Genomic DNA, 17,178 nt, shown 5'->3' with positions numbered 1-17,178 from the left:
AAATATGAAATCATCATCATCATCCCCTTTTTAGCGCCCAGTGGTGCATAGGGCACTGCATCTGAAAACTAAATGCAGCGCATTTCGATTATCTGTTACATGAAGGTATTGTGATCACCCTTACACTTCAGTTCAGTCCAGGATCATAAAATATTGCATGAGACAGTCATCAGGTCAGAAATACTATATTTAGAAAATTCTATTTAACGCAATGAACTATATTCGTCATCTACCTGAATAAAATTAGTAACTAATTAATTAATCGTGTCTTGATGTCCCTTATGTTTGTCAATGCTTCTTTTATTCATTTTCAATGTTTTTAACTGTTTTTATATTGTAATATTTATCTCTATGAATGGTTAAAATGGACAATGTCCGTAAATAAATAAATAAATAAATTAGCATACAGTAAAAAATATATAAAAAATATCTGAAATCTAAATAGAATCGCATCAAATGTGAAAATTTGACATTCATTTGACCAGCTTCTAAAGCTCCAAACACTAAAATTCATTATTTAAACTACATTTGTATGGATTTTACAATATTATCAAAGATAGATTATACACCGGTGGTACACGGTAAGATTAAGGTGGATCGATTTGTAATATATTTTTATTGATTAATTGGCTACTCTCATGTAAAAACTTTGCAAAAGAAATTCGAGCGGAAATTAGTCGACTAAATAGTGTACATGTTAGTGCGTTTGCTTGCCATAAATATAAACAAATTGTAATTATGGAACGAAAACCAAATTAATAAAATTTTGCCACTGAGGATTTTACGACTGTCTGAAATGGGCCAATGGGAGCGTGATTAATTCCATCAATTTATTTTATGTTTACGTAAAACTTTTAACCTTAAAAAAAACATTTTAACAGCAACGGCTGTATAACTGCCCTTGCTTATCCTAAGCAAATTTTCAACATCAGGTTTCATTAATAATTCGCTCTACAATAAGGACAACCTAAAAAGATGTCAAATCAATAATTAAATTATGCAATTTATTCAGTAGATCCTAGTCAACTCGACTAATATTCATCATTCATTAAATACCTTTTTACACCGAATGGTGCATATGTGCATACGGGGTTTACCAATTACAGTTTATGTAGATAATTTGTATTACATGAAGGTAAGATGATCAGTCTTACGCTTCAGGTGCCAGTCCAGGGACTATGAAATATTCTGCTGTATAAACACCTTTTAAATAAATACATGTACCATGCTGGTAACGGAACTGAGACCTCTTGCTGGGTAGGCAAACGCGCTGATCAGTCGACTACGAGCCCGTAAAAATCTAATTTACTTACTCAAAATAAACAATAATATCAACAAAACTGTGTGTTTATTTTGAAGGATAAAAATGTGTAAAAAATCTCAAAGTCATAACGCGCTACCGCTATAAAAATAAAAATCATTCTAGGATTATTAATCACGAAGTTAGCTATACAGTTAAACTATATATCGTAGGTACTCAGGTCGAGAATCGAAAGCATAGTAACGTAACCGTCCGTTACAAGTCTGTTGTTAAACCAAAAATTTGCAACGCTTTTGTTATATGCAATAGATCGAAATGGCAGCTCAAAAACTGTGATCATTACATAAACATAATCAATATTTATCGATGTAATACAATTAAAATATTCCTATTACCGACAACATATTTTATTGTAATAGGTTTATATATGACTATGATTATAAACATATTATTTATATTGTATATATATACTATGACTATAGCCGCATTATCTTTATCAGTGAAATAGATTTCATTTGAATTTTTGATAATAGCACAACAAAAATAATGATTAATTGGATTAGGTTTAGCATTGTTCTACATCTATTGACACTTAAGTTGTTAGTAATTTTTAAAATATTTATCCGAAATTGATTATTGGTATATTCGATCTAAAAAATATTTTCATTATTTTTAATTAAAGATTGCGGACCTGTTTAAGTAGTTGGTGATATCACGATGCAGCCGTGATATATAGACTTTAATACATCATGATAGTTCTGACACTAATGATCGCCGAAAGAACTCTGAAATCTATATCGTTAATAAACCCCCTTGCATATACTTACTACTTACTGCCTTCTAGTAACCTAACCTCATTTTAATATTAAAGACAAGAGAAGTTAATAAGGATAAAACAGTCGCTCAAATACATACCGACCGATCGGAAATTACCGTTATATTGAATTAATGGACAATTGTACAAACGAGTATTAGAACATGAAAATAAAAAATGTTGACGAAGAGAGAAGAATTTATTCCTCAAAAAAATCATCCCGGCTTTTATCAATATCTATTTTTATTAATGAATGGCTCATTTTAAATTTTTTGCTTTAAGCAATGCAATACATACAAACTAGACCAATCATTAAGATTTTAATGTTATAAGGAAATCGAACAAAATATGCGATGGAAAAATAAGGAAGATAGAGAAAACGAAAAAAGTTCTAAGAGGAAGTAAATATGAAATAATACAAAAAAAACAAATGAAAAATTAAGTAAACTAACGTTTACAATTTTTACCATTTAGTGTCAGTATCGCGATAATTATCACTATGAATATTAAGTTTCATTAAAAAAGCTAATCATACAATAATTATTGTTATATGGGGAGAGTACTCGATTGATATATTTTTTCTTACCCAGTTTTGATTCCTGTAGCAATCTCAAATAAAAAAAACATCGATTTTTAAATATAAATAAAATGAATATAATAAATTGTATTATATTGAACTTTAAACAATGATATCAAATGGGTTTGTTCTACCAGACACAGGCGCGAGACATGTTAGTTATCGTACATAATGCCTTCGCAACTTTATTGTTATCGACTGTATGTTACCTTACTGTGTAGACAGTTTATTCACATAAAAAATCAAATAATTATATAACATCTTGTAATCAGTAAATATATTACCTGCATTGAAATAACATTAAATAATATTCCCTCACTTCAAACCTATGTACAAGAAGGTAAAAATTCAATTGGTTTGTGAAATATCCATGAAAACAAATTAATTTTTTTAGTGACATTTACGTATCTAGGTATTTTAAAAATATTAATGCATTGGCAATGAGATAAAAAGTAAGTTGAATGTATTATTTAGGTCAATAAATTGATATAACATACATTTAAAAATAATAAACCTATTTTCTACTTGATTACAATCATAATTGCTTGAGGTGGATATGAAAAATAACTCATTATCATAATTAATTAATCATTCTTAGTTCCAATTAAATTAGAATTAACTTACGGTTAAATAAAACAATATGTCGTAAAGATTGAGCTTTCAAAGAAGATAACCTCTGATATAATATTATGGTTCGGAGCAAAATATATGCGTCACTTACCCGTCTGCTTTGATGGCAAAAATATGCCTAGAGCATTCTACCTAAGGTTTTTAATAATAAATTTTATTGCATGGGATAATATTAGTTGTTCATTTGATTGCTTTATCACATCTCACTGATCAAAAACACGGCATCTCAAACAATACTAATTAATCACATCGTTAATCTTTATAGCTCCGGTCCAAGACACAAAGAAAATAGTTTTATATTGTGCTAACCTATTCAACATTAGACTTATTTATTGTCTTATCGAACATTGCATTCGCATTAGCGTGCCAATGTTGTTTTCTTTCGTTGCAAATATTGCGTCGGTATCAATACTAGCGCCTGGGCGTCGGCGTCAGGACGCGTTGCAATAAAATTGTATTTTTTTACATTTCTAAGTAAATAAATATGATAATTAGAATTACTCTGGGAGCATTTATTAAATTAATTGTGTAAAAAATAACCGCTCGCAGTTTTGAACTGAAATGGAATATACATTTTTAACATTGTGATTTAATACAAATTTTTTTTTAACTACGTTTAAATACATGAGAGAAAATGTTGTTTCAAACAAGATTTAAAAAATATAATTCATTTTTCTTTTATATTTTGTTGAAAGGTCATCATATTAAACATTTCATTATTTTAACGTGTTATACTCGTATATTGTGACTTATGACACCGTATATATGTAAATTAACTTTAGTTTGTTTTTTACATCTTATATGTTCTTATTATCTCTTTTCTTTTTTTTTTAAACAAAAGTTTCTTATCTTAAACTCAATCTTTATTCTTATATTTCACTTCTTCTTTATTTATACCTTTAATCTATTTAATTAAGCTGCACACTTATTTTGTATAATTTATGAAAGAAGGTGGAGTTCTATAATTGAGGATATGTATAAAGAATGTTCGCAATGCTAACTTAAAAATAGTATGTTTTTTATGTATCCTAGTTGAACTTCCAAATAAGTAAAAATAAAATAGATTCAATAGTTTGTTATAGAAATAAAAAAAGAGATATGCTGAAGCGTATGTTTTAGTTTTATTATTTTGAATTTAGATCGTTACCTGTTTAGATTGTTTAAGTGTATGTTTCTTATTTTTTCTAATTATTATTATTTTTATTTGTGTTTTGAAAAAAACAAAATAAAACAAAAAAATAAACATTTTCATTTGCACAATAAATATTAATAAAGTTTTAATTAAACTTATATACGAAGCCTTTCAATTTTTTAATTAATGACCGAAAAAATCAATTTTTATTTTTTTTCCGAATAACGTAATTTAAAGTAATATATTTTCATTTTTTTAATTTAAATATTTTTTAAGTTAATACAAACCATATCTCAATTATCATTTCAATTATGTTTTTGCACTATTTTCTATTAATTTCAATGATACTATTATTTTGTTTATTTGATTATGTATGTAACAGAATTCGTATAATTTATATTTTAATGTTTATGTTTGATTATTATTTTATGTTATCTTCTTTAAAATTGTATTATTTATAATTTATAAATTATTTATCTGTATTGTTATTCTAATGTATCCCATGTTATTATAATTTAATCAATTTTACTATCTATATATTATAGTTAATTATTATGGCTTAACACGGGCACAGCCTAAAAAGCCATTATAAGTTCATGAATACGTAAACTATTGTAATTTTGAAAAAGTAATCAAATAAATGTTTAAAACATAACAAAAAAATAAGTCCAAATACTTAAAATAGACAACCAAAACTAATTATTACTTTTGCTAGTTTACAAAGTACTGTTAGCCTTGGATCAATGAGAATGCTAGTGATTAAAATATATAAATATTTATTTTTAATGTTTATGTGTGAAATCGAAATGAGTTGTATACAAATAAAAATAAGTCTTTATACTATAAATAAAAACATTTTTTAAGTTCACCGGTTTAAACAATGATAAATGTACATATTATTATATTATATCATTATCATCAGCCGTCTTTTGTTCAATGGTGAACATAGGCCTCCCCCTTTAGTCTCCATATCTCCCTATCCTGAGCCAACCGCATCCAACTACTTCCTGCAACTCGTCTTATGTCAGCAGACCACCTTGTCTGAGGCCTGCCAACAATTCTTTTACCCGTTCTGGGTCGCTATTCCAGGACTTCTTTGGTCCATCTAGAGTCTGTGGTTCTGGCTATATGACCAGCCCAGCTCCGTTTCTGGTTGGCAGCCCTGTGGACCACATCGGTGACCTTTGTTCTCGCTCTAATCCATGCATTGGTTTTTCTGTCTCTCAACGAAATACCCAGCATTCTCCTTTCCATGGCTCCCTGTGTCACTGATAATTTGTGTATTTTTTTTCGTGAACACACAAGTTTCACAACCATATGTCAGTACAGGGAGAAAACAAGCACCAAAAACTTTCTTTTTTAAGTAAAGTGAGAACCTCGGAGATTTCAGGATATATAAGAGCTAACTAAAAGCAGCTCATGCTAGACCTCGCTTTTTTTCTATTTCTACCTCTTGATTATCTTTCCTGAGCTTTATTTCGTGTCTTAGGTATGTATAACCATAAACCCTTTCAATAAATAATCCATTTACCAAGATGTTACATGATTGGTTTGCATCACAAATTACTTTAGTTTTTGAAACATTCATTTTCAAGCCTATTTTCAGGGTTGCTGTATTTACTTTGTTTATTATGTTTTAAAGTTCTTTCTCATCTTTAGCAAACAAGACTATTTCATCTGCGAATCTGATATTCCTAATGAGTTCGACGTTGATGTAAATACCCTTGTCGTTCCAGTCAAGAGTTTTGAAGACATCTTCTAGTGTAAATAATTTGAGGGGTATTGTGTCATCCTGTCTTACTCTTCTTCTTATGTGGAACTTTTCGGATGGTCCATGGAGCATACTATGTAGCAGAGTACAATATTTATGTACGTTATTTCGAAACCCTAGTTCTATAGGGAAATAACTTAAATTTTATAAGTTTTAAATTAATGATGGTAGATGGTAAAGAAACACTCCCTTTCCATATTTCAATAAAGAAATAAGTCAAATTTGCCTTATTTTAGGTCTCAAATCCGATAATTCTTTATGGAATTTTTACTAAAATAGCATATTGTTTGTTCAATGAAGAAATATTTGACATGTTTCTATATTTTTATTGATATTTTATGCTTGGATAAAACCTTTATATACTCTATGGATAAAACACAAATAATATGTCTCGAAAAGTTCTATCAAATTGTTCTTATCTTCCCAAAAATCTGATTAGTTACTTTTAAGTCAGATAAAACATGGATAAATGTAATATTACATTTGCGAATTATTTATTTAATGGTTTTTAGGAGTAAATATAGTAAATAAAAATAATAATTGTTTTGATTAATCTTAAAACGTTAAAGGTAAACAAAATGTTGTAGGTAATCAAAATAAACAATAACTAATTAAGTCTCTTTATTTATGACAAAATCAAATACAGTATATTATTTATCTAATCTTAGAATTTCGTATCTTTATTTCGACAGTAAAAAAATGACAAATAAAAAATTTCTACTCTGGGTCATAAAATATTTTTTTTTCAGGTGTAGTGCTAAAAAATATTTTCTGTAATAATTTTGACTTATTGAAAACCTACCTACCAGTACGTACATTAAATAAAACGAATTAAGTAAAGCAAAAAATATTTGAATCTGGAATTCACAATCCCCACGAAAACAAAAGTTAGCCACGTTCAAATTGACCAGTTTATAAGCCCCAAATTCAATAGTTATTTTTGCTATACGAATGTAAATTATGTATGTTTTTGTATTGAGCCATAGAATTAAGAATAGTCCAGAAGGAGCGTTGAATCATATTTGAATACATCGGACCCTCACATAATAATTCCCTCACTATACCTCACTTTCGCCGCGTGCATTCGTGATGCCGCCGTGTAATGTTGCACGTTGGGAAAAAATATAATTATAACACAAATGTAAGGTTAAAAAAAATCAATCTGTTAATTTCTCTAAAATTTTATTGTGCACGTGGAAATATTGATTGACACAACAGAGTAGATAAGTAAAGGGTCATTTAATAAGAGTAATTGAATCAAAGAACGTTAAACTTAAAACATAAAAGATATTTTATTTGACATAAAACGGATATTTTTATATCATGTTAAATAAAATTTGATGTTTTAAAGATAATGTCGGTCCAATGTCCACAATAGAGTTGTTTAATCCGATATCCAATTTTCATTCGTTTTCTCATTAGATGAGCAAAGTAGGGTAAAAAAATTACTACCCTGGCAACACTAACAAAATGTTCATTTTGTTTCTTCGACAATCTGACAGATGGAAAAATAATTCAATTTTTAAGTCATGCATTTGTTACATACACATTCATTTGCTAATTTCACATGAAATGTGATTGCATCCTGTTTCTTTAGGTTCCTAGCAGTATTTTTACACTTCAAAAGGACACAACACGGCATAGTTGAATTTAAATCAGGAGTTGCGTACTGAGCGACGTCTACAAAGAAACTAATGGGTCAAAACGTAAACCTACTCTTTTATGAGTAGTTTAGTCGCCTTCTGTTTGATGTGCGTATGCGGTTTCTGGACTATTCTTAATTCTATGTATTGAACTTTATTTTTTAAAAAACCTTATTTTTGCAGTACCTACGCATTTTTGGTTTTGAAGTATTATACATACACAAATATTATTTCACGGTCTGTTTTATAAACCAAATATAAGCAACTAAAAGATGAATGTAATAAAGCACTCATAAAAATATTATAAATATACCCGCTAAGTTCGCTTGAACGAAAATTTCCGGTTTTGTACGGAATGCACAATCTCGCAATTGATTAATATTTTCTTGAAGATTATCTTTGAAGTTAGTTCGATTTATTCGTTAGTTGAGATTTTTAATCTTTAGTTAGTTTTTAGTCTATTGACTTTTTATAGACAACTAAAGAGTTTCACTAAACGTTTGGAGACCGTTTAACAGAACAACTACTCAACTTAATCTAATTGATGTTTCTCCTTATTGGTCTCGACAAAGGGTTAAGTATTCTCCATATCATCTTCTATAAAGGGGTAAAACACACCGCTGAGTCACGATTTCGTGATTATATCTTTAGGTGTACATTCAGTCAGAGTTTAATCTGGCTATAGCCCTCTAGAATGGCAATCGTTCGTTTGAGAACCGGCAAATAATAAGTCAGGTCATAATTTCGACCATAAAAGCATTAACAAAGGGCACGGAGCACCTAGCACGCATAAATCGGCAATATCCTTAGCCAAATATGAAATATAAAAACACCACACAGTTTACATTGAAATACTGCCATATTATTTTCAGCGGTTTTAATAGAATGACCATTAACAATAAATATATTTAAATATAGTGAAGCGAAGAATTTTGATTGTATTCAATTGTAGAGAAATAATTTTTTGAAAAATATTTTCTGTTATTTTGTTTTTCAGATATAAAACCATGAAGAAAGGAAAATCTTCTAAGCGAAAACCGAAAAAACTGAAAATGGACGTAAAAAGCGGCCTTTTTATCATGCTATGCTGCTGTGGTGTTGCTCTGGGTGCCAACCTACCCGCTGGAGAAGAGGGAAGGAGTCCCCAAAAACTAGAAGAACACTCCCGGAACCATACGCGTCAGTATTTTATTCTAAAGTTTAAATTAAATTAAATAATATACCTACGTATCTAGAGTAGTGGTACCATGGATAGAGTCGTGAACCTTCTGGAAAAAAGTACTCCAAGTAATAGATTCAATGAGGGAATTCAGCCCTACGGGAAATTGCGCTCGGGAAAAATTAGAGCAGTAAATTGTAATGCGAAGTTTCTTGAAAATGTATTGAAAAAATAAATAAAAACGATTTTAATAAAAATTAATTGTTTTGCATGACGTCACTTATTCTTCCAAATCAACCAATGATAAAAGAGAGCTGTGATAAATTTCGGGTTTACGGTAGGCCAACTGACTAATCAGCTAAACTCGTCGAGAAGAACAGATAGAGAACTTAAGACATCACACGCGTAATAATTTCAAAAATACAAATCTCATAGCGTTAATACTACGGTAAAAAAAATTCAAAAAAAATAACTTTCTTTTATAGTCTATTGACAAGTGTATATATTTTTTTTAAACACTTAACTTCCTCATTCTCTGCTCTGCCGCAACTTAATTGTAGTTACTAGAAAAGCGTACTAAGTGCCAATTAAAAAAAAACTCGAATATTCAGTAATCTAACAAATTACGAGTATAAAGAACCTATTTTTCAAACGTGTAATTTTACAATATTATTTACTTACCTCCAAATTTTAAATTTTTGCAGATGAAATCGGAGGGAAAAATTCTCGAGGGCTTTTCGCCCCCAGAATGGATTACGAGCAATGGAAACCCCTTGGCAGAGGAGATCCTCTGCAAAATGACCCGACCTATGATTATGTTCCTCCTGTGTTAGAAAGGGTTCACTACTGGGTAGAACCTCCGACGAGAAAGCAGGATGGACCTCCGTCTCACGAAGGAAAAAAATCTGAAATACTCGTTCTCGGTGTTTCTTCGAAGAAATCGAGTACAGGAGCTTCATCGGCGGAAAACAGGAGAGATTCGTACGAATCGTTTCTTAAATTCATTGATGGACCAAAATTTATAAATCATAATTCTTTCTCTAGACCTAATCCTGGCCAACGTCCTCCGCATTCTCCGCCCCATTCTTTTCCGCAATTCTATAAAAACAGATTTGATGATATTCATTTCAAATCGGATGAACAACGCATGCCGTATACAGTGCTAGTGCCTCCTCCGATCCCTCCGCCTCATATGGAACTACCACTCTTTAAACCTAATCCACCAACGCCTTCACCGCTTATTCAGCCTACCACCCCTAGACCGGTCTACCAACCTACCACAACTACCGTCGCTCCTCGCCCTACAGTTTCTGTGCAAGAAGCTAATCTTATATACCATTCTTCCAGCGATGCTGAAAACAATCAATGGCAAAATGGGGCAAATCAATTTGAAGCGGGAAGCCAGTATGTAACGTGGAGGACTCCCACTGAAAGCCCTACAAATAAAATTAATTTCTATGAATCAGAAACTAAAGATAATCCGGTCGTCTTCACAAAAAACAATACACCGAATGTACAATTTGTTCAAAAACCGTTAAGATTTTCTGAAAGCCAAAGACCTTATGTTTCACCAATATTGTTTCCAACAGAGACGGGCAGAATCGTTTTTGAACACCATTCTTCATATAAACCGTCATCAATTTCAAATTCGATGTCGCAATTACCGTCACGAGTCGGTCCAACTACTGATATTATGTTAGGACAGGGTCCTCTTGTATTACCTTCTACCAGAAGTCCTACAATACACGTCCTTCGAATTTCTGGTTCTCAACCGGCTGCTACACAAATGGCAGTTGGAAACCAGCCTATGCACAAAGGTCAAGTATCAGATGATACTATTGGAAACACGTATGTAAATATTGGAAAACCAAATGCACATATACAAAAAGAAATTAGTACTATTAAGCCATTTGTCCCAACCCAAATTCCTCAAACAACAGAAAACTTCCAAAGTTTATTTAATATCATAACATCGTCACAAAAACCAATTCTCCAAAGACCAGTTCTATCGGCAAATTATTTGAATAATCAAATTAATTCTGTATACTCGAATAATGTAGTGGCACAAAATTTACATCCGATTAACAATGGTCAACTGTATAATAGGCAACCCGGTCCAATAACAGATGATATTATTATACAGTCCATGCATACTATGCAAACTATGCAAACAATGCAGCCGCCACCACCTTCACGTCATTCATTCGAAAAAATTAAAACTACCAGAAAACCATCTGGATTCTTACATTCCCTACTACAAAAAGAATCCACTACCGAGAGTGCAATAACTTCATCAAGTTTATCGTATACTCCAGCGACATCTACAATACCTACACCCACTTCCACAGCAGTTTCGTCGCTTACAACAGATCCACTCTTCAAGCACTACAAACAACCTGCTGAACCACTAAGAGGTCCAATGTACCTCATTATTCAGGGTCATTCAAAGGTCAAAACATATGGACCAAGTAACAAAGAGATTATGCGTGATTTTTCGATGCCAGAAAATAATGAGATCCCGCAGCTTGATAAATATCCAGTCAAACATTTACATGGTCATAAGGATAATTATCCACTAGAAATCAAAGATGAGACTCATTCACGATCCAAGAACTCTAGAACCCTAAAAGATATTGTTAATATCGGTTATGGTAACATTAATTTCAAGGAAGCCGAAATAGGAATTCAATATGAAGTAAGCGGTGACAAAACCATGACTTCGAGTGAAAAATATCACAAAGGAATCGTTGAATCAGAAGAAAATGAAATGGCTGAAATACAAAAACTTAAAAAACTGGCTAAGATCAGGAAAAAGAGACAACTCGAAGAATTTATTCCGGTGGTAGAAGATACTGTAGAAACCTACGTATATGACTACCTTAAAAAACAAAGCGAGGGTTCGGGTGTGGGTGCCATTGTAGCTTCGGCTATTACAAATGATAACTCTGAATACGACTTAGATATTTTAGAAGATGACGACGATGATGACGAAGAAGACGATAATGAAGTTGCAGAACAAGTGTAGGGATTTTATTGTGATATAAATAAAAAAATGTAGGTTGAATTATTTTTATTGTGATGTAAGAACCTTTTGTATTTTCTGGAATACATGGTGTAGGGGGAGACAAATTACTTTTCAATCTGGTTCTGGTATTGGAAATCGTGCTTTAAGACTATCGGGTACATTCTTCACAACTTATAAATACGTGCATCTACTATATTGTTGTGTGCCTTTTAACCGATCACTTTACTAGACTTATAGACTCTACATCATTGGATTTTAATTTCCATGCAGTGAATCACGGTGTTATTTTCATATAGTTGTGCTAGACGTGTTGCCCCAATAATAATAAAAAAACATTATTATAGATAATTTATGTTATTGAATCTGTATTTATAAGAACTCTTATTTATTGAAACAGTTTAGTTTTAAGTGTTTATTTGTATTTTTTCAAATAAATATTAATTAAATAAAAAAATTGTCATGTACATCATTCACCCAAATTCTCTATTTTGCCTGCATATTATAATAATTTATAATCGTCTTTTTGCGTCGAAAATATTATTTTATTCCAAAAATAATAAAAAGGCTGGCATTTTTTTGTCGTTAACCTAGTGTTAGTAATTAATAGTAACAGTTCGAAAATAATTACATGGTTGTATTTTATGAAGTTGTTTAGCACTAATATAATGCAAACATTCTAACACTGATAATAAATTGTGCATTTATCTTTTACCTATATTCATGATGCATATTGCATTTAACAATCGGTAGACAGGGTAAAAATATTATGTATTTATTTATATCAAAATACTAATCAGAATAATTTAAAAAAACTTTCTTAAAATTGTATTGTATAGACGACGCTTGTTATTCCTTACCTTAATTTTTTTTTTCTTAGCAGAAAAAGATATATTTTCGTTTTGATGATTTACCAAATATTTTAATTTGGGGGCATTTTCAAGGAGCTGTAAATAAATCATTATTAAAAAATGGGACTCAAGTTGAGTTAGAGTGGGATTCGAACCTTGGATCTTTGATCCGTGAGACCGTCACACTAACTACGGAACCACAACCCGATTTAACGTTTAGTACGTCCAAATATTTAAAAATAAATATTGTATTCAACCTAAAAATAATTTTATCAAGATGAAGAAGGATATAAATTTAGATTTAAATTCTTAAAAGAGAAGAATTTTTGTAAAAAAACAAATATTTTTGTAATTAATAAGGAATGTTTTTTAGATGCAGGCATTGTGTTCGTATTTTGTTTCCACGTTCTCAGTAATACCAAAAAAATAAAAATACCCTACTGTTTTACACTCATGTAGGTTACAAGTTTTAAAACAATGGTACACTCATGGCGTCCAGTGGTATCTAGTATCTAGGCATCCAAATGGGTGCCCACTTCGTACATACTACTCGCAATATTCTAACCACTTTATGGGAACCGTGTCATAATAACACAAGTATTCTACTTTATTGTTACATTTGTATCGCTTACAGATGATTATAAATTTGTACATTGTTGCACGTATCGATGAAGTACAACGATCGACTTATTTTAATTATTCATCAGAAAAAGAAAAACTCTCGTGCTAATAAAATGTTTGGTCAGCTCATTACCTTTCAGGCTTTGTACAATGATAACAGCAAAATATCGTGGATTTTATAGAAATTGTACTCACTTTTAAGTTTTTCGTTTGTTTCTTTCATGAAGCACTTCACTTTTACTATTGCACGTATGCCGGAATCGGGTAGATGTTGGTGAGATTTATATTTTCAGCTGTTTATGTAACACTAATTGTACTCAGTTATAAGTACGCAGATGCAGGTATATGATAAAGACTTATCAGAGTGACACTTTGCGCAATGTGACTCGCTCACAGGACGGTAGGACAACAAAAATTTGAATTCGGATGGATGTGGGTAGGATCGGAATGATTACAACCTTATTTGAGTTGCAAGTATAAAAAAATGTAATTTTAGTACTTAACAACATCATTACATTAAAAGGTAAGATTACGTACCTAAATTGCATATTAAGAACACATAATTGTTACTCAAACAGTACTTTAAGGGCATAACATTGTTACCCTAAGTATAATTGTAACTTGTGTTATTGTTCTGATGTTTCAATTCAATGGTTATTATCGTTATCTAAAACATGTAATTTTTTATAAAGGTAACCAAAAACCGAATAAAAATTCATTCTTAATGTTTGTTAGAATACAAACTTTCCTATGAGTCTATAATATTTATGTATAGGAATAAAAAATATATTCCTCCTATAAATAAGATATCCAAAATAAAATACAGTGAATGAATTTAGGCTGAGTAAATTTTTGTTTTTTAAAAACTCTTTACGACATGAAACATGTTTTACAATGTCCACTTGAAACAGATTGGGTGTAATACAGCAGATTTCGATTCAACACAGAAGAATTCATCCACTGTATTTCATATTTTGTTTTTATAATAGCCACAAGGAGAGTAAATATTTTTGACAATCATTGAAAATCAGTCATTTTTATCCGTTGAATGGCATGTTTATCCCGAAACCGCAACAGGTACGGTGCCGCTGCCGCGCAGAGGACTGTCGCATATCGTACCGTACTGTGGAGATGTAAGTATTCAATCGATTTCATTTATTATAATTGATTTATTCAGCCTCTTTACTGGAATAATATTGTAGATAATCATGATTATCAACAGAGCTTTTTTTCAAAAACTGACCCTAGAAAAGGTCATTAACTTCACCATTATGCATAAAAAGCAGAAAGCAAAACGTTCTGAACATGTATTAATCAAATTACGGATAAGAAAAGCACTTAATAAGCATAATTTCAAAAATGAATATTCTTAGATAGTTCAATTTTTTTCTCAAAGCCATAAATAGTTGGTATTAATTGGTTCTCCCCAAGGGAAGAACAGCAGTGTGTTTATTTTAGTCTAATGTAACAATCAAATTTATATGGTTCATTTCTAGACTTTTTTATAAAAATAAATAGTATCCATTCTCCCTTATGAAGAGAGATATAATGTATCAAAATTCATGAAAGTTTACTTATCGCTAAAATAAATAATTTTAGGATTCATGGAAGCATTATAATATTTTTTATTTATTTATTTAACTTTTTGTACATTGGCGGGCTTATTGCCAAATGGCAATTTCTTCCACCCAACCAACAAAATAAAAGTTTTATCTTTACAATTCAAGTTACAGAACATATTCAATAGCAAATAAATATTAAAAAGCTAAAGATACGTAAAAATAGAAATAAACGTATTTGTTTATAAATTACCTTAAATCAAAACTATTACTCAATGGGAAAAAGGAAAAAAGAGGAAAAAGAAAAGGAGGAGAAATCAAGGAAGAGAAAGGAGATGTTTCTTCAGACGTGATTTAAACAAAGATAATGTAGTAACATCTTTGATGGTGGATGGGAGATGATTCCACAGTCGAGCCGCATGGACACTATATGAGTTAGAGACGAAAGAGGAATTGTGGATGGGTATTAAGACAGTGCCATGAGAATAAGAACGAAGAGGAAAACCATGAACTGATAAGCGTTGAAATTTTTCACGCAGGTATATAGGAGCGTTAGGATTATGAAGTACATTGAACAGAAGTGAGAGGGAGTGATAGTCTTTCCGCTGTCTAATTTTGAGTCATTTCAGTTGCCTACGATAATCAGAAATGTGGTCATATTTCCTAAGACCAAAAATGTACCTTATGCGTGTATTCTGAAGTCGTTCAAGTTTATCGAGTTGCTCACAACTTAAATCAGTCATGGAAACATCAGCGTAATCTAGAATGGGTAGTCGTAATGTCTGTACAAGGGTGCATTTAGTATTAATGGGTAAGAATTTTTGCAACCTTCTAAGTGAGTGTAGACTGAAAAATATTATGCGGCTTAATCGATTAGTATGAGCTCGCCAGCATAGATGTTCATCCATTTGCTCTCCTAGATTTTTTACGGATTTCCTGTATTGAATATTGGTACCATTGACATTACGAAGATTAAGTGAAGATACGTCTAACTTACTAAGCAATCTTTGACTACCCGCAAATATAATTTGTGTTTTAAGTGGGTTTATTAGTAAACCATACTCTTTTTTCCATGTTGACACGCAATTTAGTGTATTAGACATCGATTCTATTATGTTAATTATAAATACGTAGGTGCGCATTAACCTAGTAATACAGATAGACACAACCCTAACCCACAGAAATTATGACACTTAACTCGTGCCCAAGTGCTCAGTAATGTCCAATGCGTATTTAGTAGTTCCTTAACCGCCAACCGGGTTTAATGTTAGTTTGGCATTTAGAATCGAAACCAAAACGCCTGCTTGTGTCGTGAAAGCGTGTAAAACCCGTTCGGATAAACATTGTAAAAAGAATGGTGTAACTTTTTATTGGTAAATATTAATTTGTTTCTGGGTGATTAACAAAGCATAAAAAAAAACGTATTAAAATACAAGTTTATATTTGAAGCACTAACTTTGTGGTTATTCATTATAATAAAATAAATAAAACAACTTTGTTTTTAACCATTAGTTACGTAAACCTTGACAAAGAAGCTTGTCTGCTTTGAAACCGGTCGGTGAAAAATAAAAATTAGTGGTTAAAACCAAAGTTGTTTTATTTATTTTATTAAGATACAAGTATTCTATTTTTGTAAATGTCAAACCACGCCTAGCGGCACAATAGCGAAAGTCTTCTTACTAACACGGATGCACTGGTAGGAAATACGTTTTTTAAAATATGATATGTATATGTGATTTGATATTATTTGACCATTCCCAAAAATCAGTAAAAAGAAATTAATGCTTAGAAATTATAAGGATTTAAAGAAATAATCTGATTGGATCTGGACCCATCAAAAACGAATATTGTTTGTAAACATTTAAATACACACTTTTTTATATAATAAAAATGAGTATTCTTTTTATTTTTGGTTTAACATGTATTCTTGTTGAATGCAGCCTTGGTAAAAATAATTAAATTCGTGTGACTTATTTTTTTCAATATTTTACACTATAGGGCGCTTCTATGTTTATGAATAGGTCGACGTAGGTACGTAACTGCATATATATTTTTAAACCGATAATTAATATTACAGAAAAATGCTATCTGCCAATGACATGATGTATTGATTGATATAATGACCTATATGTTTTCAA

The 17,178-nt window shown here is 30.9% G+C and overlaps 1 protein-coding gene across 3 annotated transcripts in view; it reads left to right on the top strand.

Moving 5' to 3' along the window:
- LOC148272726 (uncharacterized) overlaps positions 1-12,466 on the top strand; it is a 53,508-nt gene extending 41,042 nt beyond the window's left edge. For 2 of the 3 annotated variants that reach the window (XM_088239646.1, XM_088239647.1), the window contains 2 exons: positions 8,826-9,007; positions 9,692-12,466. In XM_088239646.1, coding sequence (XP_088095772.1) covers positions 8,836-9,007; positions 9,692-12,012 — 2,493 coding nt within the window. In that variant the 5' untranslated portion in view covers positions 8,826-8,835 and the 3' untranslated portion in view covers positions 12,013-12,466. The remainder of the gene's footprint in view (positions 1-8,825; positions 9,008-9,691) is intronic. The other variant, XM_088239648.1, reaches the window with a different exon arrangement.
- The last annotated feature ends 4,712 nt before the right edge of the window (positions 12,467-17,178 follow it).

Source organism: Micrasema longulum, unplaced genomic scaffold, assembly GCF_059751315.1.
Source record: "Micrasema longulum isolate JH-2025_06_02 unplaced genomic scaffold, ASM5975131v1 h1tg002210l, whole genome shotgun sequence".
Lineage (NCBI taxonomy): Eukaryota > Metazoa > Arthropoda > Insecta > Trichoptera > Brachycentridae > Micrasema > Micrasema longulum.
This window is presented reverse-complemented; position numbering and strand designations above follow the sequence as displayed.